Source organism: Gallinula chloropus (assembly GCF_964237585.1).
Source record: "Gallinula chloropus genome assembly, chromosome: 24".
Taxonomy (NCBI): domain Eukaryota; kingdom Metazoa; phylum Chordata; class Aves; order Gruiformes; family Rallidae; genus Gallinula; species Gallinula chloropus.
In genome coordinates, this window is record NC_140109.1 from 863,790 (window position 1) to 889,942 (window position 26,153).

General features: G+C 51.7%; 1 protein-coding gene across 1 annotated transcript in view; it reads right to left on the reverse strand.

Annotated features, from left to right (window-relative positions):
* Positions 1 to 26,153, reverse strand: part of NECTIN1 (nectin cell adhesion molecule 1) — a gene marked incomplete at both ends in the record, with an annotated part of 94,569 nt that overhangs the window by 38,787 nt on the left and 29,629 nt on the right. Inside the window, 4 exons of the mRNA XM_084275001.1 lie at positions 6,209 to 6,360; positions 10,194 to 10,311; positions 10,728 to 11,030; positions 11,704 to 12,054. Coding sequence (XP_084131127.1) covers positions 6,209 to 6,360; positions 10,194 to 10,311; positions 10,728 to 11,030; positions 11,704 to 12,054 — 924 coding nt within the window. The remainder of the gene's footprint in view (positions 1 to 6,208; positions 6,361 to 10,193; positions 10,312 to 10,727; positions 11,031 to 11,703; positions 12,055 to 26,153) is intronic.

Consider the following 26,153-nt stretch of genomic DNA (forward strand, 5'->3'; position numbering starts at 1 on the left):
GCCTCCTGCCACGGTGCCAGGGTGCTCAGCAGCCAGGCTGGTGAACTGGGGACCAGTCCAGTTCTCTTTGGGCATCACTCTGTGCGTATCCACTGCTGGCAGCCCCACAGAAGGGGGGATGGGGGATTTGCCCCTCTGCCCACCGAGTTTCGTGCCTGGGGTGCACAGGAGAGCGGAACTGCAGGCAGCACGTGGGAAAAGGATCCCCTCCCCCTTTCTGTGTTCCGAGGGGCGCATGAAATTTCTGGAAACCGGTGCGATGCCCGAGCGTGCTGGGGGCCCCATGTGAAAAATCCATTAGGAAGAGTCTGGAGAGAATTAAAGCCGCTGTGAAAAGCGGACTGGAGAAACAGGAGACAGCCGAGCGGAGGGAGGGGGAACAAGCCAGGCTTTAATGCCAGCATAAAAAGCCTCCCCCCCTCTGCTACACCCCAGCCCTCGTAAAAGGAGGGAGTGCTGTATGAATAGGAATTAAGGCAGCAACACTATCTGCCCGCTGCCCGGCTCTGCCAGCTGTTGCATTCAGCCCAGCTTCCTGTCCCCGTGCCAGGAGCCAGACCTCTGGGGCGGCAGCTGGGAGCGCAGGGAGATGGGCGGTCGCCCTGGGCTTCGCTCTGGCACCCGGCTGAGCCCACAGGTTGGTTCTCTTTGATCCCTCCACGCCAGGCAGAGGGCTCGAGCATCTCCCTGCCCCGGCTCCTGCCTTCTTCCGGCAGCTCCTGCCGCTGCAGAGACAAACCAGCCTTCCTCATCACAAGAGAGGCTTAAAAAAAATAATCCCATCTTTCTTTTAATGAGAGATGTATGCAAATCATCTTGCCTGCCCATCAGGCCCTTATCTAATGCTTTTTTAACCTGCCGGCCAATTTCAGAGGTATCTGACTGAAGAACGAGCCAAAATTATCCTTATCACAAAGCTCCTGGAGAGAGCTGGAGTGGGATCCCTGGTAGAGGTGGCAGCTAAACCTCATTAGACATCAGAGAACCCACAGGGACAAGACAACGCTCCCAAGGGCAGGAAGGACCCAGATCAGAAAAAGCCGATTTTTAGACACTGAGTAATTCTTCTATGATATGCAGATCCACAGGAAACCAGCTTTCAAAAGCCCTTCTGCTCATCACAATGCTTAGATACTTTAAAAGATACTACTTCCTGTGGACACAGTTTTTTTCTTGAAGTCACATTGCCATCCTTATCCCTTCAATCATAAGGGCCAAGGAAAAGCCTGGCACCAGCTGAGATTCTCCTGTAGCCATGGGCATCGTGGAGAATGTCAAACTCCATGAGCCATTACCTTTTGGACATGTGTCAGCCTACACCACTCCTCGCATGAAGCTCCTCCAGAGGAAGGCCCTGGATTTCCTTCTGCCTTGCAAAATCAGACAGCCTCTGCGATGGGAAGCAGGGGAGCCTTTGGCTGGCTCTGGCCAGGGCAAACAGCAGGAACCTTAAAGTTGATGGGCTCACGGAGCTTCCCACTTCCCAGATGGCCTCAGCAAACACAGTGGTGATCATGAGAGCTTTATAAGAGACAGATTGGTGATGGGAAACTTTCCCTGCCAGTATATTCCATGCCAAATTACCCTAGGACTTTGACCTGCTGTGTAAGAGGTGCACCTGAAGGAGATAAGGAGATAGCTCTGCCAGAGCCCGGCCAGGGCTGCCGTTTGAGAAGCCCGTAGCACTGCTGTCCTTCCTTCACAACAGCCTGCACATCTCAATGCACGCTCATCTCTAGCTTCAGGAGACCCTGCCTTGCCTCTCTCTGGAAGGGATTTCTGCTCTCCTCGTGTGGAGCGGGGCAGGGGGGGGAGGCTGCGGGGTAGAAAAACCACTGGCAATTAATCCAGAAGTTTAGCAGCTGCCGCTGGCATTTCAGAGTGTGACGGCTTTTAGGCCAGATGCCAAACGTGTCTTAGGTTTTAATCTCCCTCTCAGGTCACCTATCGCTTGTCAGTCAAGTGCTGGTCCCGCGGGGGCCGCTGGCACAGATGCCATCAGACAGGATGCAGCAGACGCTGCTCCTACCCGCCATCTACAAGATTAGCATCAGACAGACCCCCCAGGCTCGCTCCTCTTTCGCCCCCTGCTACGTCTCCCCACCTAAAGCAGCCACAGGCTGGTGCTGCATGGCATGGTGGTTGCTGGTGCTGGGGCTTCGGGTGCACCTGCTCTGCACTCAGGATCCAACGCTTCCCAGAACTGGCTCTTGCTCTGAGCCCACAGCAAAGGCCTTGCTGCTGCACGGCGCCGGGCTCCAGCAGGCCCCACAGGCTGTCTGCAGTGACCTTGCTGGGACGAGATCACTGGTGGTGTGTAAATAACTCCCTGCTGCAAGCCAAGCAAAGGCGGGGGGTTGGGGTGCATCAGCCCCTGCCAGCCTCTCCTCCCCCCACAGCCTGTGGCATATCTGAGGCCAGGGCTGCAAAGCTGGCACGGCCCTGGGCAGGGAATGGCACCGAGTCTCCCACCCTCACAGCCCCTCCCCGGGGCACCCCCGGGGCTCCTGGAAATGTGGGGGGTGCAGAGGGGGGGCTACACCCCCAGTATCCTGGAGGAACCAGGCAGGATGGTCACTGCCTCAGCACAGGCTCTGCTCTCCCTGCTCCCCAGCTCTAGCACTGTGGTTGTCCTTCAGTTCTGATGTTTGCTGGTGCTCGAAAGCCCATGGAGAGAAGTGCTCCAACACCTGTCTCCTAGTGCTTCCTCTGGCTTAAGTGCCTCAGTGCCCCCCTGCACACGCACACAGATGTATGTGTACACACACAAGGGCCAGGCTATGTACACACACTGCACATACAGCCAAGCACATCTTCGTTACCAACATGCATATTCACACATGCTAATGCACCGATGCTCTTGTCCCCTGCATGCACATGTGACTCTGCAGTAGGGCATCCCTGTTCAGGCATGCAGATATGGAGACCCAGGATGCAGACTGGGTCATACACGTGTGTGTCCACGAGCAGCTCTGAGTGCAGGACCATGGCCCCCGTGTGCAGGCATGCAGGGACACGCATGCAGGGCCAGGCAGTCTATAACCACAGCCTTTTGTTATGTCACCCAACCGCCTGTAATAAATAGTTACATGTCACACTACATGGGTTGGCTGCAACTGACAAAGGTCCTGCAAGGCAGGAGAAGCTATTATAGGAACAGATTGCAGGAATAAAATATTAAATTTCCACTTATCAATCTCTTTAATGTGCTATAACTCTAATAGAAGCATTCAGCCTTCTCCACCTGAACAAATCGCCCTCCCCATGAGGGGGCTGCACTAGCCCTGCGCTCCTCCTCTCCTGGGGCTGGGAGGAAGGATGCTGGGTGGCAGGAGGAGGGAAGGTCTGCACCCAGGCAGACTGGAGGGGGAAAAGGCGCCACAGGGTTTTCTCTGCATCAGCCTTCAGGTTTTTTTCTCCCAAGGCTGGCTGCTCACTAGATTGAACTCCATTTATTGCATGCAGCTCTTGAAAGAGGTTTCGTGGTCCACTGACAATCCCTAAATTGCCTGCAAGACCCAAACAAATGTACCTGTAATAGCTGAGCGAGGACGGCTGAGCCCTCCCCGGCACTGGCCTAATCGGTCCTTAGGGAGAGCTGGATAAACATATTCAGATCCCATGAATTATTAAAAGAAGGGTTTTTTTTATGTGGTGGAGCATTGTCCTAACGGGTTGACTGCTAATCCCTCCTAGCAGGGCAGCAGTGCCCCTCCTTCCCTCTCCTTTAACCTCAACCCCACAATTCGGACCGTTGGGAATAAATGGAGATTACAGGCAGGCAGACATCAGCCCAAAGCCCTTCCCCAGACATCCTGCCTGACCCTGCTTCTCTCGCTAGCCCTGTGCTGATGGAGTGTGAGAAAGGGGCTGTACCAGTCCCCTGAAATAATGCCAGGAAGGGACAAGTGTGGCGACCCACAGACCCCTGTCCCCAGAGGAACTGAGTCAGTGCAGCTCGTCCCTGTCCCCAGAGGAGCTGAGTCAGTGTCTCGCTGCTGTTGTGGCACTGAGACAGATAAAACACTGGCTGGAAAGGTGAAGAGAGGGCTGTGTTTGGGAACCTGTGTCCTGAGAGTGGGTGGTCGGACATGCAGAATGACAGTGAGAAATGGATGTTCAGATGATGCAGAAATAGAACACGAGACGTTGTGAAGAGACCCCGACCTCTCTAAGTCTTCTGCAATGCCTGTCCCACCTCCTCTGGCTCTGGGGACTGAGCGTGGAGGTACTAGGGATGGTTTTCTGCTGCTGATGGGAAGCGAGTCTGTTCAGTTTGCACCAGGCAGCTGCCTGCACTGTCCCAGAAACACAGTGCCTTTGGTGGCAAGTCCCATGAAATGGCCAGTGGCACAACAGATCTTGGCCAGGACCTCCTGGCTTGGGGTGGCTGGGCAGAGCTGGGCAGGGCAGGAGCTACGCCTGTCTGTCTGTCCTGAACAAAGAGCTTTGTTATTCTGGTGCCTTTCACTGGCAGATGAAAAATCCCCCAGAGAAAAGCCTGCACCGGGAACAACTCAGCAGGCAAGGATCCAGGATGGGAGGTGTGAATTAAAGGCCTGCTACAGTGATAATGATCATAAATAAATACTTGGTAATTAGCATATAATTAGCACATCCCATCCATTGACCTCCAAGCACTTGGATAGAGGAAGATTAGCCTGGTTTACCCATGTTACAGAAGAGGAGAGCCGAGGTGGTGAGGGTGCCAAACACAGTGTTACTGCTAATTTCAGGAGGTCAGCTGCCCCGACCTCCTCTTCACACTTGCTCAGCACTAACCACTGTAGGGAGCACGTGGATGGGGCCCGAGCTCAGGGTTAGACAAGGCTGGACAGCGGGGAGGCCTAACAACCTTGGGAACCTGTCCTGTATTTCCCACCCCCTGAGGAGCCCCATCGCGCCCCACTGCCCACCCATCCAGCTCAGAGACCCTTGTGCTGTGTGTGGCATTTGCAGGGTGCAGGCAGCTCTCCTGCTCCCCCTGCTACAGGCACTGCTCCCCCCAGAGAGGGCAGGTCTGGAGCTACAGCACCCCATGGTCCCTGCTTTGAGCCCAGCTGGAGAAGTGGTTGTGTGCTGTGGGGTGCAGGGGGAGCAGCCAAAGGAGAGCAGCACTGAGCCCCCACCGAGCTGCTGGCCAGGCATGTCTCCCAGGCAGGCAGCACTGTGTCACTGATGGTCAGTCCCTCCTCTGTCCCCCAAGACCCCGTTGCAGCGTGGCAGTGCTTCAGCTCACTACTGCAAGAGCTACTTCCATCTCTCTCATGAGACCCACAACTGCTGGTCACCGCCTGTCATTAACCCACTGATAGAACGGATGGTTCCTTTTATCCCAAAGGAATGGGGTCAACTTCCCTTCCCTGCTCTCAGCACCGACAGCCCCTTCTACCCTTCAGTGACGCCCCACAATATCATTTTGTCTCTCTGAAATCAGGCTACTGCCATATGTTATTTCTTCTGTTTAACCTACTTCTTGACATCACTCTCTCTCCCTGACACTACCTAAGCATTTCCAGGCCTTCTCTTCGCTCCTGTGGCTACACTGATTTGCAAGTTGTCAAACTCCTCCTGTCCCCTGTGACATCACATGGCATCACTTCCCATTGTCTGCATCCTGTGATGTTATTTCTTTCTGGAGGCCAGACAAAGCTACTCGAGTGCTCACAGCCTCTGGGTAGTCTGTGGCAGCCAGGTGAGCAAGTGCACAGACCAACATGGCATTGCAAGGAGCACAAAGGAAAAGTCCTGAGAATTGGAACTGCCTGACATCAGAAACACCAAACATCCTCTCCTGAGCAAATGACTCATCCATCTCATGCTTTCCTGCCTCGGTGGCAGTCTATATCCTGATCCTTCTTCTCACCAAGATCTCCCTGACATGTTTTTGCTTTTAACACGTGCAATGATCTCTCTGAATCTGAAGCAGAAGGGGGGGAAACAAATCGAATGTATCTTGGTGTAAGAAAGGAAAAGACAACACGAGGAAAGGAGAGAAGTCAAGCCAAACCAGTGCAAAACCAGTGCAAAGCAGAGAACTTCACCCCTCCCTCTGCACCAAGAAACTCCCCACCCCTACAAGGAGACACTGGCAATTAAGAGAGATTAATTAAGGAGATGTAAAAGGAAGCTGACAGCTGCCCGCACTCTCCCCTCCTCACCTCCTCCTCCTCTTCTGTCTTTCAAAGCACACCAAGAGTTTTCCTACCTGTGACATTGACTTCCACCAAGCCTGACCGTGTACCGATGGCGTTGGAGGCCTCGCAGATGTAGGTGCCAGCCACGCTGTAGGACACAGGCCCTTTGAAGTAGATGGTGTTGTTCTGGATTTCCACGCTCCCCGGCAGCGTCCCGTTTGGCCTGGAGGAAACAAGGACCGTGGTTCACCCCACAGATGATACTCAGTGGGGTCAAGCAGTATTGCAGAGGTGACAAATGATGCATTGGTGCTGCATTTGGCCTTGGGCAGGTCCAGAACCCCATAGTGCTGTCTGGAAAATACCCATTAATGTAGTCAGCCTTGAAAGCAAACCCACAGACAGTGGCATTACAGGAGGAAGGAGTCAGCGGAGTGTCTCCAGGGGAAATCCACTGCAGGATTAGAATCAGGTTCTTTACATGGACTGGCCATTTGGCTGTTTTTTTCCCTTTTCTGTGATTACAAGGGAGACTGGACATATTTAGGTCACATACAGCCCCTTGGACTAGGCTAATGGGACATGGAGCACTACCAGTCTATGTTCTCCCCTACCCAGAAAGCAGGCTCAGAGCCTCACAATGCTTCATTTCCAGCACAATCCCCAAGGAGATGCAAGCTCAGGGTAAGATGGTCAGCTCACTCTTCTGTTTTGAGTGGTTCACCTCTAGCATGCTCATCTTCAGTGTTCCTCCATCCCTGACTTGATGGTAAACACAGGAATGGGACACCAGCCTGACCCTGCTCTACTCCAGTTTCCTGCCCATCTAAGTCCCCTGGGCAGCTGATCAGCCAGTGTTAATTGCAACTCAGGCTGGAGGAAAGCTGTACTGATTCAGAGCCCTGCCATCTGTGACCTCCCATGTCAGAACAGTCACATCAGCCTGGAACTGGAATAATGCAAAGCCAAGTCTAGAGATACACAGTGTAAATGAACAAAGGCAGATTAAATTTTTTTAAAAAACCCTGTGTGTTAGAAAAACACACACATGGCCTGGTTATTCTTAATTACTGAAGCAAAGTAAAGTAATTACTTCTCTTAGGCAATTAAAAATTACTCAAGTAATTCTCTCCCCTCCTCCTGGTGAAAATGTGCACATATTGTTAGCAATTTGTCAGAAACAAAAGGGAATAATGGGGGTATAATTGGGTTTATAAAGAAGTGCCTAGCTGCACATGCACACATTTTGCATGTCTACATACACACATAGGCACGCAAGTCTAGCAGACATTAGTCTTTCCCAGCCACATGAAGCCAATGATCCCAAAGCTGATGGAAGAACAGAACACTGGTCCTCTGCCTTTAGAGCCCCGAGTCTAGAAAGAGAAGGGCACATCTGAAAACCATGCCCTGGGATGCTAAAGGAGGTTATTGCTTCCTCTAACGGCTCCCCTGGCTGTTGGTCATCACCATCCAAGTAAGAGGAGAGAAAAGCATGGCTGGTTTTACATTCCAGGCAGGAGTGAAACATCATCAGCACTAATTGCTTCCTGGCCCCGGGAAGGGGAAGCTGCACCTACGAGCACATGGATAGACCAAAGATGCTGATGGCTATTTCTCTGGCTGCCCAGCCAAAGAAATAAAGAATCGGTTTGATACTACTGAAGTGGCCCTGTGGGAGGGAAGGGGGTGGCCCTGGATCTCATTTCCATCCCTTACCTCCCTACACACAGGCGTGCCACATGCCTAGGTGGCTGGCAGCAGTGCCGTTCTTTATCAGGCTTTAACCCATCCGCTTGCTCTGCCCATTCCTTGCAGGGCCCAGCTGACAGGCAGCCTGGGGCTGAGTGGGAGAGGAAAAGTCTGGGCTGAAAGAGCCAGGGGGCAACTCCATGCCCCAGCTTTTTCCTCCTCCTCCTCCCTTTCCACCTCTGTTTCCTCCAGCCTTGCTCGCTCGCTCTTACTCCATACTCTGCTCTTCTTCTGCCTCCATTCTCCTTACACTGGGCTGCACTCCATCGCTCCTTTCCAGCCTCCCTCGGGTCAATAATCCTATAATCAGTCCTAAATGACGACCCAAGTGTGCAGAAAGGGAGAGGCTGGGGAATTGGACTGAAGCTCTATCGGGTTGAGAAACGTGGGCTCTTTAATTCTGTGCTTTCTCTCTCTCAGCTCTTCTTCCCACAGTCCCTTCTCAAAGCGAAGTATTGATGCTCCCAGCCTCTCTGTAAGTGGAGAAACCCTTTCAGGCTAAAGGTAGAAAAATGGGCACGAATACAGCTCACAGAGAATCCATAGGAAACCAACTCTTCCCAGTCTTAAAAAAAAGAATTAAAACATCCTCAGTCACACAAGCACAGAGGGACCAACTCGGCGCCTGGCTCGAAGATGTGCTGAGCCCAAGAATCATTTCTGCCAGAGCTGCATTTCTTACCAGCACAGTGTGTAAACCAGGTGTGCAAACGACACGTCACATTCAGGCTCAGTCATGCAGGGCCATGCTCAGTCCTGACACCTGCACCCCCCTGCTGCCTCTGAGTCTAGCTGGTAACTAACCCTCTTTCCTGCCCTGGGCTATAGGAACATCACCTGGATGAGACTTTTGGCACCTGGTTACCCCACGCTTCATCTCTCAGCCTGCCCTCAGCATCGCTATCACAGCAGCAGCAGAACACCCCGACAGAGATCAGGGGCCGCTCGTGCTGCTGGCTGTTGTCTGTACGCCAGAACAGAGCTCCTGCCACAGAGAGCCTGATGCCCAGGAGCTCAGCAAGCTCTCAGAACTCAGCCCCGCATGCGAGCAGCGGCAGTTCAAAGGGATGAAATGACTTGCCCAAAAGCAGAGAGAAAACCTGCCTCCTGTCCCCAGCTCCATCTCACAAGGCTCGTTTCAGCTCAATTTGCCAGCCCTGGTACACACTGATAGCCTAAACTGGCATCTCTTCTGCCTTGGGTGCCACATGGGGCATCTTTGCCTCTAACACTTTCCTGGCAACGCTGTGAAAAACCCAGAGAGCCCCCTCAGAGCTTAAGTTGAACTGGCAGAACCAACAGAGGGAGAGAGCTGAGGACAAGAACTAGAAAAAAGGCAAGAAAAACAATCCTCTTCAGACTTCCACTGCGAACAGTTTGATCTGGGGAGTGGAACGAGAGAGAATATGCCTAGCTCCTTGCAAAGCCACTCTGAAAGCCTCTTTCCTGATGACAAATGCCAGCTGAAAAGAAGAAAGCATCTATTTGATCTTTCGTCTTTAAAGCTATACGAGTGTTTATAGAAAAGAAAGAGGGAGAGAGAACCACCTCAGGTTGCATCAATTCCCACCTGACTCAGATACCCCTTGCTCACTTTCCAGTCCCTTTAGTGTGTTCTGGCAAAAGCTGAAACCCTGGAGGACAAGGATTTGCTCCCGTTTCATGCCAGTCACATAGGGATGAGCACTCTGATGGGGAGCTCCTGCTTAGAGCTGGGGCTGATTCTTGGGGAAGGGTATTCTGCACACAGAGCAATGTTGTGCTATTTGTGCCCCTTTACAGAAGGGAAATCCTGGGTTGTTTTCCAGTTCTGCTACTGAAGCCCTCTGTGGCGCTGGGCAAATTATTCACCTTTTGGTATCTCAGCTTCCTCACACGTCTCTGGGGCAGAATTCTGTTCCAGGAACAGGAAGTTACCCTGGGTACTGAGGCTGCACTGAGCTGGGAGCAAGCTCCATACTCTCCACCCTGGCCCAGTGCAGAGAGGGTGTGTATGATCCTTACTGCCCTTTCTCCCTGAGCTTGAGCTGGAGACCCAGCTGAAGGAAAGGGGATAGCCTCTGCCCATCACCAGGCAAGGTGGCTGTGTGCAGGTCAAGTAAAACCCAAGTCCCAGCGGGGCCCACAGGCCATGGGAATCTTCCGATAAAGCCCACCCACCCAAAACAAGTGCCTTGCCCCTGTCGCTCCAAACACTGCACTACCTGCCTCAAAAACACAGGCTGCCCTCTAGATACAGCTGCTCCCTGGCCCTGTTCAAAGACCTTACGTGCTGCTGAGGCGAGAAGCACTGTAGGCACTTACAGTTTCCATTCATAAGTGTGAGCTGGGGGGTTGGCATCAGATTTGCAAATCAGCTTCACATCCTTCCGGTTGAGAAACCAGTTGCCATCAAAGCCCTCGATAGTGACTTCTGGCTCGTCTGCAGGGGGGGAGGGAAAGGTAAAGGACAGAAAGGGAGAGGAAAGAGTTGTGGGAAAGGAAGGGGAGAAAATGAAATAGGAAGAGATGAAGGGGCGGGGATGGGAGAAGGAGAGAGATTGCAAGATGGGACAAGGAATGTGAGAGAGGGTGAATGAAGGAGAGAGAGAAGGGGTGAACAAAGAGACACAGCAGAGGCAGAGAGAGAAAGGAGGTGTGAAAAAGGGAAAACACATGATTATTTCAAGGGATCACTTCAGTTTTTACTCTCCAGAAAAAGAGAGCAGTTCCCCACTTCAGCCCCTCCACCAGACCAGCATCTTCCCTTCATGAAAACCCTCTTCTGCCAGACTTTATCACCCACCCCAGGGACTGACTGCAGGGTGCTGCTCTCCAGCCTTGTCCAGGCTCACTTACACTGCACATTGAGGGTGATGCTGTCTGTGAAGCGGTCCAGCTGGTAGTTGACCACACACATGAGCTGCTGCCGGTGGGCTTCCCGGCTCGGCACCAGCCGGTATCGGCTGATCACTGTGATGGTGCCATTGCTATTCCTGATCTCCTGAAACTCCGCTTCCCCTTTGAGCTTGGTGTCCCAGGTGACAGTGCTGGGGGGCTTTCCATTAGAGGAGGTGCAGGTAGCTACCAAGATCTTTTCTGTCCTGCCAGACTTGGCGATCAGCGGCCGCTTCGTGCCCTCCATCCGATTTGTGGGCTTGGCTGCAAAGGAATGGCAAAAAGGAGGAAGGGAAGAACAAACAGATGGTTAGAAAAGCAATGCTACCCTCTCTGCGACCACCCAAGAGACACCTAGCACTGCTGAGCCTGTGACACACCTTGTGAATCCAGAGCTGCTGCAAATTGCCAGCAACCTACTCTGGGGAAAGAATGGAGGTGCCCTACATGCAGAGATAAACCGTGGACAGTCAGTCCCTTCCTGCCATAGGCTTTCAGTCCTGTGTTAGAAGGAGAAACCAAAATCTGAGAGCAAATGAAACGTGAGGCCCTGGGTGGGGGTCACTCAACAGTCCTAAGATCCATGGCCAAGCTCTACTTGTGCTTGGGATCTCTCTGTTCACTTGACAGCCACCGGCTCATTAAAACTCACCGCTCCCTTAGGGAACAGGTCACTGTGACTGCTCCTGCATTATGAGGTATGGAAACTGAGGCCTGGAAAGAGGAAGAGGCGTTCCTGAGATAGCTCAGTGAACCACCTACCCTGGGTTCCCTGCTTTTCACCTCTTTACAGTCAACTTGAAACATCATCAAAGGTAAAATTTGCACCCCAGAATTTGCCTTCACCCTGCGCTCCCAGGACATGAATCTCAGGTTCCTCTGGGTCTGTTTAACTGGAGGCAATAGTTCACACTAAGAAGCTTGTCCAATGTCTTACCCAGCACAGTGAGGTTCAGCTGACTTTCCCGGTTGCCAGTGGGGAAGGTGGCGAACTCGCAGATGTAAACCCCCTCATCCTCCAGCTCCAGCCGAGAGAGCTGGATGGTGCCGTCCTTGAAGGAGGGGTTCTGGAAAGTCACCCGCTCTTTGTAGGGAGAGAGGATGGAGACCCCCATGGCAGGGTTGTAGATGGCCACATTCTGCTTGGAGCCGTTGCTGGCTTTCTGCCACGTCACCTGTGTGATCTTCACATTGGGGAGCGGGTTGGTGAAGCTGCAGTGCAGGATCACGTCTGTCCCAATGAACCCCGAGACTGTGTCATTGACTAAGACAGTCTGAGCTTGCAGCCCTGCAATGAAATGGAAAGACATGAATATATGTGTACTTCTCAGACAGAAAGAGAGAAGAAGAACGGTTCTTGGATGGACATCAGGCCCCACGCTCCTGTATTTATCCCATTTGCTGCTTCTTGGCATGGCTGACACAGGAACAGTCGATGGCTACAGGCACTCAGTACCTCCTGCAACCAGGCATCCACCTGCAGCTCCTCAAATTCACTCCTGTCCATAAACACCTTCACTCCCACAACTGGTGCTGAACTCTTCACTATGACCACTCTGCAGCAAACCCAGGGTTCATGGTCACCAAAAGGCACCAGGCTGGATCGATACTACCTCCCTTCCCTTTGTCCTTTGGATGACACTGAATCAGGTACTGCAAATATACAGGACACACATATCTGGAGGCATACGAAGGCACAGATATTCATCAGCATAGCACATCCCAACATATGCTAACACAGGCTCAGGCATCCATTTAATCCTACTGGAAATGCATCAGTAATTAAATGAGCTGTAAAGACTCAGCATGGCGACAGTTCCCAGGTAAGAACAGATTCACAAGAGTGCCCATACACCTCACACCATCTACCTGCATGATCTAGACTGTTTCTGGGGCCTTCTCTTAACCCAGAAGCGGCCACATTTAGGAACCTACTGTCTTGACTCTGCAGAATAAAGATGCTTAGGGGAAGTGGTGGCTGGTGTTCATGACTGCTATTCGGTGGCTGTTGATTCCTCCCCTGACAGCTGGAGAAAAAAACTGTCTCCCACCAGACCGACCCTGAAATTAATCTTTGGCTGCCACTGTGTCTTTCCCTAATCTGTATGTTTAGAGATAATGCTCTGGTAATTATACAGCCAGTATTTATATGATAAATACAATAGAGAAGCAAGGTGGCAGGAACAAGAAAAGCGGGTTTTGCTCGCTGCTTCTGGCAGAATCTGAACTGGGTGAATTCTGGAGAGTGATGAGGGGAGAGGAGAGAAAGGGGAAGTAAGAAATGCACAAAGAGGGAGGAACATGAAAGGGTCATGAGAGAAAGACAAGAAAGGGGGAAAAAAGCACAACAAGAGAAACTGAGGGGACAGAGCATTTCTGAAATGTGTCGCCTGCCCTGTTCCTCCAGAGGGCAAATGGGCTCCCTGTGAGGGGCCGACATGAAGTCCCCAGGCTTGGCTGCCACAGACCCCTGGCAGACATGCCCTGTGACTTCTGCACGTGAACCTCAGCAAGAGTTTCCTTCCTGCAGTTCCACACACCCCAGTGCAGCCATGGAGAAGTCTTCTTGCCCACAAACACCACTGTTACTGTCCTCTCAGCACACTCCCACGCTGCCCCCTCGCCCGGTGCCTGTTGTACTCAGCCCAATCTCAGTCCCCACATCTCATCCAAACTTTCTCTCCTCCTCCCACCCCTCCACATCAAGCCTGTGACCCTAAGGACAAGCCTCAACAATCCAGCCCGGCCAGGAGACGCCAGCAGCTGACCACAGTCATCAGTTCAGACCGAAACTCAGTCTCTGGAGCTTTGTGTGAACTTGCCCCCTTCCCTGAGCCAAGCGCTGGTTTGCCCCACACCCTAGCACTGTGGCTGGGTGCTGAGGAATGTTTTCCACCACTGCTTACAGCCACAGCAAAGCACTGGTGCCCTCATGTGCCTGCATGCATGAAGCCATTGAGCCCTCAGAGGCTGTCAGCTGAGCTGGCAAGGTTCCTCCTTTCCCCTCCCAGTGTAGCCAGGGACATTTTTGCCATGCATGTGCCTCCAGAAACCAGAAGGAAGGGATGTTGCACCATCTGTCTCCATGCCAACTGAGAGCACTGGCCTACATGAGAAAGGTGTCCGGCAGGAAGACACAGTGCCACCAGTCTGGGCTGTGCCCTGTGGGACCCCACGGCCTTCCTGATGAAATGAGGGCACTGGGTGCAGAGCAGGGCTGGGTTTAGATGATGCTACGCTGGGATTTCAGGGAAAAAAAAAGGGTGGACAGGGAAAGGGGGGAAGATGTCTCCAACATGCTTTGCAGCATCTGCTGCTCCTTCTACCCTGGAGGTGAGAAAGCCCCTTGCAGAATTGCCCACACCTGCGGAGGTGAGCAACAGCTTTGCCAAGCAGTCTGGCTCTGAAGTCTTCAGCGCCTCGCAGAGCGTGTGGGAGCTTGCCGGAGAGCAAAAGCAATCACGTAGCAAAGGGCCTGGGAACAACCTGCCGCCCATCTCACGGCTGCCTGGCTGTAGCACTCCCTCTTTCTCCCAAGGCTGGAGGAGAGCGGATTCATCACCACCGGTCCCCACCTCTTTCATGAAGGGCCCGTGCCCCTGAGCATCGCCTGCCCCGGGCTGGGGCGACGGCACCGCTGGCTGCGGTCCCACACAAGCTCCCTGACCCCCCACAGGCCTCAGCGGTTCCCTTTGAACCAGGCTTTCCACATCCCAATAAAAGAGGCCCCATTCATGACACCAGCAAGTCGTGGCCCAGCACCTCCTGGCAGCGCCAGAAGAGCGAGAGGTGAGTGAAGCACGGAGAGGAGAGGATGGACAGCCGGAGTCGCCCTTGCAGGGCAGATGGGAGGTTTCCCTAGCAGGGTGTGTGGACAAGGAGGAAGGAGGCTATGCTGGGCTGAAGGCTACCACTGCCCAAGAATGGGCACCTAAGGTGCACTACCAACCTGGCAGAGAATCACAGAACCACGTCCAGAGATCAGCAGGTCCAATCCCTGAACGTGGTATAGATCACAAGAGAGAGATCAATCCAACCCCTCACTTCATTGTCACTATGCCCTTTCTTTATGCTCTGATTTCTCTGCAAATTAATGAATGACCCTTTCAAAAATCAAGTCATTTTTCTTGACCATGAGTGGCAGTAGCAACACTCAGTTCTACCCTCCGTCTTCTACCGTCCACCTGCCATGGGATCCCTGCATCAGAGCAGACTGGACTTGCCACAGACTGGACAAAAAGCAGACTCTGGTGCTGACAAACTTGTCCCCTGAACCAAGTGCCCCTGCAGAACCCTCTTCTGCCCAGCTGTGAAGAGTCAGACTTTCGGCTAGGGAAAAAACCCATTGCCCGTTGAGGACTGCTTGCCAACAGCAAAATGCTGCCAACACTGGGATTCAGGCCTCTACATGTAGCAGCTTTAACAAAAACACATTCCAAACTTTCTAGAGGCTTCAGGGGAAAAAGGAAAAACAAAACCCAGCAGAAGAAGTAGCAAAATAAAAACAAACAAAAACTACCCCAAAAAAACCCCAAACACTGTGCGGAAATCATGTTTCCTTTCCAGGTGACTGAGTAACTCAGGGCTCTGTTGCAAGACAGGATAAACTCTTTGTGTTCCACTCCTCCAGGCCTCTCATCAGGGAAATAACGCACTCACTGCCCTGCTTCGTGCCGTGGCAGCAGCACCCACACCTCAACAGGAAGGATGGGGAAGAGGGTACAGATGGAGGAAAGGGGTTTTGCAAGTTGGTGGATCAGCTTCCCATGCTCCCCATGCTAAATCAGAAGCCAAAGGGGGCAAAGTAGCTGCTTTCATGCTCTGGGGAATGTTTGCAAGGATGGGATGGCAGGTCTTCCCTCACCCTGTTACACACTCAATAATTCATCAGGGCAAATCATAGATAATTGATGGCAATGAGTGTGCAAGGCTGGGAGAGGAGGAGAAAATAACATCACTAATCAGCCTCTGGAGAGGCTTGAACATACTAAGCAGGATGTGTGTGTGCATGTACAGTGCTGGGGCTCCCCTGGCTTTTTACTTCACTGAATGATGTGTGTGGTCGGTACGGCAGAGAAAAGGCTTGGGATACATCCTGATAGCTGCAGATCCTATGCCAGAACTCCCAGAGCCCGCCAGGCCACTCTGACACCTCCCAGGGGACAGCCAGCACACAAGGAAGGATCAGCTGGATAGGCTGAAGCTTGCTGAGCTGTGTTTTACTCATTAAGGATTTTGGTGTTACATTTTGGGAGGACCAAAAGCAGTAAAAAGGGCCCAGCTGCGTGCCAGAGACAAGTCGGTGCCAAGTCCTCTGAGATTCTACTCCTCCACCTTGGCCTCTGAAGTGGTTTGTGTTGATGCCTTTCCCCACGATCCCAAACCCAGATATCTACTAGGTCATGCAAGGCCTTGGGGGCACTATGCAGAACTCAGGGTGGCCTGCGGCGCAGGCACTGGGCTGGGAAGGAAGGTCTGGACTCCCCGGGTGTGAGGGGTGCTGGGGAGGGAGCAGACTAGGGAGCACCAGTGGCAGCTGGTGGCTCTTCAGCTCGAAAACCCTCTCTCCTAAAACCCCGGGAGGTGCTGTTACACTGAGGCTCCCACACCTGCAAATCTGGTTCTTGCTCCCCCATATAGAAAGCTCTGGAAATGATCTCCAGGCACTAGTGAGCTCTGTCACAACAGCAAGCTTCCAATGAATGCCTCTTTGTTAAGACCCATGTGAACTCCACGCCGCTTTGCACAACTGTGCCTCTGCTGAGCCTCTCACCTCCCTCCTCTTCCCTGATACTCATCTCACCCGAAGGGCACTGAAACAGCCCTTGGCAGAAGGGTGATGAGCCACCCTTAGGTTTGGCAATATCATGACTGATGCAAACGTCAGAGGCATCAGTCCTAATCGTTTTTGCATTGCTTAGGACTCAGTGGTAGGGGATGTGGACAAGGTCACAGTAGCTTACAAGAGGACAGAACAATGCATCACACTTCAACCTGCAACAGACCCTACACAATGCACCCGGTGTTGAGACAGCCCCTTGCACTGCACTTGACTACAGACCATGATGTCCTCTCTACATGTTCCCATGTGCCTCACAGACACTTCAGAACAGGTGTCAAAGGACTTTCCATTAGAGGAAAAATGGGATGGAAAAAGCTTTCTAGCTGTGGCATCTGTACACTTTTTCTTCTGGCATTTCTGAATAAATTTCTCAAATCTTCCCCATTATTAAGTGGAAATCAAGGTCTGAAATTCAGCCCTTGTGGGGCAGAACACAACCAGATGCAACTACCCAAAGGAATGCCACAAGTTTCTCAGGAAGAGTGGGAAATGAGAAAGATGCCTAAATCCCAGCAAGGGAATTTCTGGTGTCAAGAACCAAAGGTTTGAGCTGGTGAGTGAGCAAGCTGTTGGGGTTAATACCTTTCCTCTTCCCAGAGAGACTTCGTATTGATTGCCAGGCATTCAAATCAGTACTCTGCTACCCTTCCAAGCACTGTGCCTGCCTCGCCCAGTTTAGTCAATGGCTTGCAGTGCAGGAGTGGTCTCCAGTGAGTCACCAACATGCACTTCCTGCAGCAGCAGCCTTTCACTGGAGGTCTCTCTGTCGTGCACTTGGGTCTGTTCTGCCCCACTGAAGAGTGGAGCTCGAACGTCAGAGGAATTAGAAGAGGAAGATGGAGTTTCCAACACAGGGGGAGGGGGCCTTAGAAAGAAGATGAGAGGAAGCGATGAGAGTGAGATTATAGCTCCAGGTGACGTGGCTGCACATGAAAGTGAGAGGCCTTGAGATAACACTGCGATTGGGTGGGGGCACAGCAAGAGAAACTGCAAGCCCAAGCATCCCTTCTCCCAGCTGAGAGCTGGGAGCTCTCTGGGGAGCTGACGGGAAATGGCAGAGCATACAACTGCCCACCTGGCTCCCTCCCAAATCCCTCTCAAAAAAGAAAGAACATGCTTGGCTTTGGCTCACGACTGGGAAACACAGGGCCTTTTACTCTAGGTCACTGGTTCATATCCAGAACCAGCACATAGTAGCAGCAGCAGAGATGTTATTATCTAAGGACCAGTCAATGGCTTGTATTGAGCGAGGCCTCTAGTCAGCCCTTCATTGGCTGTCTGCTGGACAGGAGAGTGGATATGCCTTTGGGATAAAGCAGGGTTGTCTTCTCCTGCCTATGCAGTATTTTCTCTTTAGATAAATAGAGCACAAAGCAGCCTCAGGATCCACTTGAATGAGAGATCTTTCCCAAAGGGCCCGAGCCATTGATGCTCCTCTTGTTCTCTGTTAAGGTTCGGGAAGTCTATTCACTGAGCTGCTACCAGGATTTACACAAAGGCCCTAAACACAGGCAAAGCCATGTTTGTCCTAGGTGTTCTTCATAAAAGTAGATGAAAGCAGACACCAGGGTTAGACCAGCCAGAGATCAAACAGACAGCAAAAAGCGGAGACGAACACCAGACTAGACCACTGGTTCTTGCTGTCTGTGGTTCAGCCCTGCAGACAGCCTCAGCTGCAGCCAGCCTTCCAGTTCTCTAGGAAAATGGCTGCAAACCAGAGGAATGGGAAGAGAACAACCATGCCTCCCTCTGCTCCCAGCTTTTACTCCTTGCTGTACCTTTCCCAGCGTTCACACAGCTGCTTTGCCTCAACACCCCCCACTGCCCCCCAAGCCAAGGGGAGGGGAATGTGCCCCATGGCAAAACCAGGAAGGCTGGCAGAGCAGGGCTGCTGCTGAAAGAGCTGACACAGCACTGGGAAAGGCCTTTCCTGCAATAAAGCTGTGAAACCCCATGCTCAGCAACAAAGCACAAAGGTTCCTCAGTCTGCGGAGGAGCCAGCTCCTGTTGCCCAGCCTCGCCCCACAAGCATGTCAGCTAATCCTTCTGCAAGAGCTGCCAGTTCCCACACACCTGAGCAGCAACCCAGACTGCCCTTTGCCTCTACCTGACGTGCACCAGTGCTCAGGGCTTGGCCCACCTTCGATGCGGCGTGTCCCTCCAGGCCTTTTAAACTGGACGTTACTCCAGCTCCTTCCTCAGCTCTTTTCCCACTGTGAGCTCTTACTCATCATCCCTGCCCAGTGCCTGGCTTCAGAAGACTCTCAGATCCTGTGGCCTTGCGCAACTTACAGCAAAGTCTTATCTCCCTTCAGCCCCTCCATAAACTGGGAGTGGATTTCCTCTCCACCTGGTGCACAGTGCTTGTTTCTTTGCCTTGCCCTCCCTCTATTTTAGCTCTACAAATCTTCCCACCCCTCTTGTGTGTCTCCAACATCACTACCACATCCCAGACCACCAACTTGCCTGTTCCCATCCCCAGCCACTACTTCCTCTGGAAGGCAGCTGTGACTATGCCCAGGATCAGAATTTGGCACTAGGCAAACCAGGCAGCTGGCCAGACTACGCCAAGGCTGGACAAACAACAACAAACTGAAGACCCTTCTGTCAAGAGTCATCTTGATGCCTGCCAGCAAGGAAGAAGCCAGGGTCTTCTTGCTTACCAACTCTGACTTGTAAACAAGAGGGAGGATGGAGAAAGGGGACCGTGTTCAGAGCCAATGCTTATTTGGTGGTTGGGTGGGGAAGCGAGGGCAGAAAAGAACAGTACAGCTGGAAAATCAAGTGTGGAGGAGGGGAAAGAAACTGAAGCATGGAGCAGAGGAAAGCTAATTAAGCTGAGACTGTCCTGAGACCTTATCTTGATGGGCTCAGTCTTCATAAAGTATTTTCTCTGCTGTTCTTGGACTTCTGCGTTACCTTGGATGTTGCTCAAGGAGCCCCAGTTCAGGGCTAAATATTCTCACTATTAGAGCTCTCCAGGTGCTAAGGAGGAGGCATTTAATGAAGAGCTGTGAAGAGGGGATCAAGATAGTAACCCATAGAGAGTCTCATTTCCGAAATGAAGGAACTTGAGACTGAAGAGATTCAATAAAAACAAAAATAAACTTGATGGCACAGAAAGAGAGAACATCAGATCCTCTCTTCCCTCCCTGGGCTGCCTGGAGAAGGAAACCTGGGAGCTCTCAGGGCTCGGCCAGCGATGACTCACTCGCCTTCACAATGGGAACGCGACAAAGCCGAAACTCTGCTGACTCAGGCGTGACTTCACCTCCGGGGTTAATAGCTGGCAGTCCTAATTTGGCTGCCCCCACCAGCCTCACCACCCCCTGATTCTCTCTGTCCTAGCTCAAATCAAGCCTCTTTTATCAGGGGGGTAGATGCCAGGTCACAGGAAATCACCAAAGCATACACAGCACTCTGGTCTTCTGTCCAAGACGTGGTGAAAACCACACGCCTGCCAAACCATGCTGGTACTGGCCAGGCCTGTAATTTTTGTGGAGAAGATCAAAACTCCTACTTTCCTGCAGTTTAAATGCATGCTGGCCAGCCACAGCTTTCCTCCTGCCATTCGGTATGCAACACATGGCTGGTATTTCACTGTGTCCTTCAGTCAGACAGCCCTTAAGTTAGTAGTCGTCTACTACTGCAAGTGAGAATGCCATGCTCCCTTCCACTGTCATTTGTTGGAAGGCAGAAACAATTAATTAATTATTTTTGGGTGACCAGAAAAATGTGATGCATGTTCTGGTGGCTGGTGGAGCATCAGAGCTGACAACTAGGCACAACATCACGAATGCCAACGTGGCACCCAGCAGATGCAAGGGGCAGACACCCTTTACAGGCTGACTGCCTGGGATTGTTCTGTAATACGTGTTTTACCTTGCCCTAGAGAGATTCCTCAAGGAAAGGGGAAGAGACTTGGGCCTCCCGACTTCCATCTGGGTTGTTTAAGGATTCCTGCCCACAAACAACAAGCCATGAAGAACAGCATGTACATACAACCAAAACTCAGTGCTGATTTCCAGCCTGCTGCTGCTCAGCTTCTTATCATCCAGTCCCTGTTCAGAGAACTAATTTTCCAAATTTCACCACATCCTGGACTTATGATCTCCACAGCTCAGAGTAAAGGACATCAAGCTTCAGTCCTCCCCAGGCCCCATCTGTGGGAGTACTTCTGCATATTTATGGGAAAGCTCTGCATCTTCAAAAGGCTTTTCAAGCAGCAACTACTTAATCCTCCAACACCCTGAGAGGCAGGAAAGTATTATTACCCCTGCTTTCAGGGATGGGGAAATCAGAAGTGGTGAATGACAAAGAGATGTGCCCAAGGCCACTCAGGCAATCAGTGGCAATCTCACTTGAATGGCTTGGTTTAGATGTGGGTATCTGCATATTGTGATGACAATTCTCACCTAAGGAAGCAGGTATGGAGGCATTTGTGGTGAGGACTCACAGTCCCACCCACCTTTCAGGCAAATAGAAAAGGTCACCCTCATTTTCATGGCTGAGGAAACCAGCATAGGGAGATGAAGTGGAAAACCTATTCTATTGACAGAGCCTGGAAGCAAACCACCTAAACATTATCCACCTCAACAGCTAGACTAAAGGTTCCCAAAACGCGGTTCATGTTCTTCTCAACAATGAGCAAACTGGCTGCAACGAAATTTATGCCAGAAAATATGTGAGACGTTGAGGCTGATGGTGAGCATCCCATTCAACCTCTGAGCAGAGCCAGATCCACAATTCCAGTCCCCACTGCCCCAAGGAGCAGACATGCACTCTTGGTTTGCTTCATCCCTCTTGCTGACCAGATCAGGGGCTGCTGCCATCCTCCTGGCCATCTCAGCACCAATGACACCTCTGTGAGGAGAGAGACCTGAATAGGTCAGATCTGGGTGCACGGGAGTCCCTTTGACTCCAGACCTCATGGCAGTTGGTGGGGTTGAGCAGAGGGCAGCTGGCAGAGAGGTCGACTCCATGCTGGATGGAGATGTAGCTCTCATATCTATTAAGGTCACAGCCTCCATCCAGACTGTCTCAGCTTCCAAACGGCTGCACAGGTGGGGGCTTAGAGGAGCCTCTTGAGCTTGTAAGGCTCAGCACTGTAAACAAGTGACAAGACCACCCATTAGAGGCAGCCTGTGCTGGTGAGCATCTGAAGGGGGGAGGAAGGCAGAGAGTGAGGGTCAGTGCCTGGCCCGGAGGCCTCCCACAGGGGGTCATGCTCCCTGCCTCCTCTGGCGATGGCTTTGCTTTTCTGGGGATGGAAAGGGAGATCAACATGGTCATATCCCCTCTTGCCTGCCCACAGCAGTGAGGGCAGCCAGCAAGGGCTCGCTGCACTGTAAAGACAGATAGTATAGAGCCCAGAGCAGAGGGCACGTCAGGAGCAGTTCAGAGGGACTTCTACACAAAGGAGATGACCCTTCCTGAAGGGAGGAGTTCACAAAATAGGGACCACAGAGCATTTCCTGCTGGACGCCTCTCAATGAGAGCAAAGCTTGCTCTTTCTGGTGAGGCAAGCAGGGGTAACAGGGGACTTTTGTAGCGCAATGGGGGAAGCAAGCAAACTTCCAGGAACAGAAACTAAGGGCTTCTCCATTCCTTATTATCTCCTCCTCAGACAAGGTGGCTTTGTGCTTCCAGGCAGCCCCAGGGAAGAGCTGGGTTGTGATAGAACACTCAAGGGAATTTGATGAGAAATGTCACTCAGGAGGTGGAATGAGATGCTGTGCTGAGTGACTCACTGGGCCTCTTATGCCCAGGTACGAAGATGTTCCTTCATACACATCCCAGGAGGCCTTTCAGCCATGTGTCACCTCGGGTCTGAACGCAACACAAGCGTCTACACCAGGGTGCTGCCCTTTGGGAGCTCTCTTGGCATGTTTTACTTTTTGCCCCAGTCTGGGAGTGCCTAAATCCCAATGGCAGGCTTGAGTCACGTATTTGCTTTAAACGTAACTGTTCCCAAAGTCCAGATTCATGAGAGAGAAGCCAGAACCAAAACCCAATCATTTCTCCATAAAGATGTATTATTGGTCAACATGATGGAGCAAGCTGAGAGTCAACATCCCACTTCCAGTCTCATGCTGGAGAAACTAGGCCCCAACACTGAGGGTTAAGTAGCCCAGTTGGTCTTAATTGACATATTTCATTGACTTTCATAGTTATTTCATTAACTTCTGTTGAAACTGCAGCAGCACCAGGCTCCCTCTGTTTCCCTCTTATGTAGAATCACGCTGGGTTCTGAAGGCTGGCTATGTGGACAGGAACAGCAGGCTGCTCAGTGGGGCAGAGGTATTTTCCTCTCTGTCACTGGGGAGAGCTCCAGTGAGTCATTCTGGTCTTCAAAGACCATGAGGTCAACTGCTCTTTCGGGACTTGTGTGTGCTTCGTCCCAGTTGAAACCAGGGGCTGATGGAGATGCCACAAGAATGGGAAGAATGTGAAAGAAAAGCTAGAGCTAGTGGAAAATAGTGTTTTTCTCATAGAAAGTGCCATTTAGTCCAAGCCAAAGCTATCCACTGGATGTTGAAAAAAATAATTAAAAAGTGCCCTTGATAAGGCTGAAAGAGCCTGTGCTGACCTTGGAACAGAATGTTTCCTCTTTTGTGGTTTTAATTTTTCTCACTTCTCCTTCTGGGCTCTCGTTTCTTTTAAAGGGTCCTCGGTAAGACGCTGACCAGAACTGAGGCAGAACAGAACACGCTTTGGTGGGGCATTCAGGATTAAGCCAGCCCAAAATTTTCTTTTGAAATTTCATTTCTGCAGCAATTTTCAAATGTCACTTTGTTTGAAAGCAGAAGGAAAACTCGCTCTGTAAGTCCCAACAGCTCCATTCGCCAGCCCGTTGGGTGCTTTAGTCATCCCCACAGCCGACCTTCCCAGCAGCTCTCACCCCCAAAGAAAAAGCACCTCCCGCCTGCCTGTCAATCTCCCCACCTTCATTTTCTGCAGCCCACTCTGAGCTCCAGCCCATCTGGATTCATTCTGAAGGAGTCTCATCCCACCCCATCCCTGGGTGAGAAGTTCCCCGGGGCTGGGGCCAGCCCGCACTGCCGCGTGATGTTGCCCGGGACGGGGCCGCTCCAGCACCAGCCCCTTTGGACTCCCCGTCTCTGCCTCCTTCCCGACAGACGGATTTGCTCCCACCCTCCACCTGCCTGCTGTGCCCACCACCTCCTCCTCCGTCTGCTGTTTGTGGCTTCCCACTTGCTAACAACTACACGGAAGGCTATTTAAGAGAAACTCGTGTTCTTCTCAGACTGGGGTGGGGGGGAAGGAGGAGAGAGAACACAGAGCAGACTATGACATATTTTAGCAGATGCAACAGTATGGACACAGTTCCTGCAGAGCGCTGCACATTTTTGAAGACAAACTTTACCCAAAATCCACCAGCCAGCTCCCCTGGTGAGTGGAAAAATGGAGACAAGAAAGGGTCCTACGGGTTCACAGCTGAACTTTTATATTTTCCCCTTGGAAAGCTGAAAACAACCGGGCAAGATCTCTCAGCACCTGGCTGCATAGTCAGCGAGTGCTTGGCTACAGCACACAGCAGCTGCTCTTGGACGTGCTGCGAGCTGTGCGCAGCGGTGCCCCAATGTCACCCAGCACCCAGCTCCATCACCACAGCGCCCGGCTGCCTCGCACAGCATCAGCATCGTTTGCTGCCTTCCCTGCAGGGATGCTCCCCAGTACCACAGCAGGGCTCCCACAGAAGCTGCCCTTATCCCCCATCACAGAAGTGCCTGAGGATGGGGGAAATGCTTCTCGAGCCAGAAGCAGGGAGATTCACAGGTCAGATATGATGGAGTTTCTTGACCTATCTGTCAGGTCCCAGAACAGCTGAGCACCATCACACAAATGAAGGAGCAAGGGAAGGAGGGGCTATGCAGAATGAATCCCTGGGAGACAAGAACACCTCCCCCGGGGTTCCTGATGTTCCACAGAAGGATGTGACAAGCCTGGTGAGGGCTCCCCTAGGTGCTGCACCACCTCTGGGCATAGCAGCTGGGCTTGAATTGCTCACAAGCTGCACAGCAGCTCGAGTGTCACTTCACTGCCACCCCTGCTTTAGAGCAGCCATTGCTTGAGCTAACAGCTGTTAAGAAACATCTTCAACTTGTTGCTTAGGTACCAAGGTGACAGATATAACACAGCTGGATACTTGACTACCTAAGAAGATGGATGGAAGGATATAAATAGCTAACAGCCAGAGAAAAGAGGACAAAAAGTTCCTTCTCCAATTTTGTAAAAAATGACCAGAATAGCAGTGGAGAAAGACCTCCAGAAATAACTACATGGGTACTGAATGAATGCACAGAAGGAAAGGAAAAAGAAAGTGGGGAAAAAAAAGATCAAAGGTAGCTTCTTAATTTGTCTGAACAGTAATTCTCCTATCATGGAAAAAGACTTATTGTCATCTGGATGCCACAAGCCATTAGGGTACCCAGATACTCCAGTGTGGGGAGTAACAGAGTAGGCAGTGGAAAAGAAAGATAAGTATGTAGATAAATGTCATTAACTCCTATTAGTGTGGGGGTTAGAGAGTTCAAAGGGTCAATCTTCAGTTAAGAGTAGAGGTCTCAGGGGCTGTGTCTGGCAACACAGCCTTGTCTGTAGGAACTCTGAAAGGAGGCAAAGGTGGGCAGATACAACACCAGCTTTAAGGGATGTTGTCGCCTTGAGTAAACACAGCAGAGCAGGAGATGTGCTCCTGACGCAGCACAGTGCCACACAGAAAGAGATTAACTTGCTCCTAAGTAAGCTCAGGCCCTGGAAAACAGTATTGGAAAGAATCATTAGTTAAAACAAAAGCTGAGTTTCTTCCTAGCTCTAGAAAGCCTCCTGGCTTGACAGCCTCCCATTTCTGACGCTGCCACAGCATCAAATCTGTGACAGTCAGAGGAAACAGGTCTTTGGATTTGAACTCTCAACAGGTGAGTTGTGTGGCAAGCAGGGCAGCCCACGCTGGAATCACCCAAGCAAGAATGAAAAGGTGATGGGGTTCTATTCTTGAAGTCACTGTGTGTCCAGACCCAGCAAAACATGGGCAGTGAGATGGAGGAAACAGAGCACAAGAGGATAAGGATTGATGTGGCCTAAAAAATGAGGAAGCCTCTTTTAGGGGAGAGACACACCTTCCTCAGGAGACATCGCATCAGGAAGAAATCACACCCCTGAAACAGACAGTAACTGCCTCTTGCAGGGCTGAAGGCAACCTGAAAGGCCAACCCAATCTTGTCCCCAAGGCAGTTTTCAACCCTGTGGACTACGAGCTCAACAAGCACTAAGAAAAGGACTGGGATTTTTTTTGTTCTCCTCAAGTAAAGGAAATTGGGACAGGGAAGCAACAGGAAGCCCAAGAGGAAGAGGAAGTTTACAGTTGTCCTCAGAAAAGTATTTTCTCTCAGAGCTTCTGTACCCCTTAGGAAAGCATAACAGCTTATATTCAAGTCTGCACAGGACCAAAGGGAGTCTGAACCTCAGGCCTGACAACTCACTGGCAGAGTGTGAATCTGAAGTAATTGCACTGTTTGCTC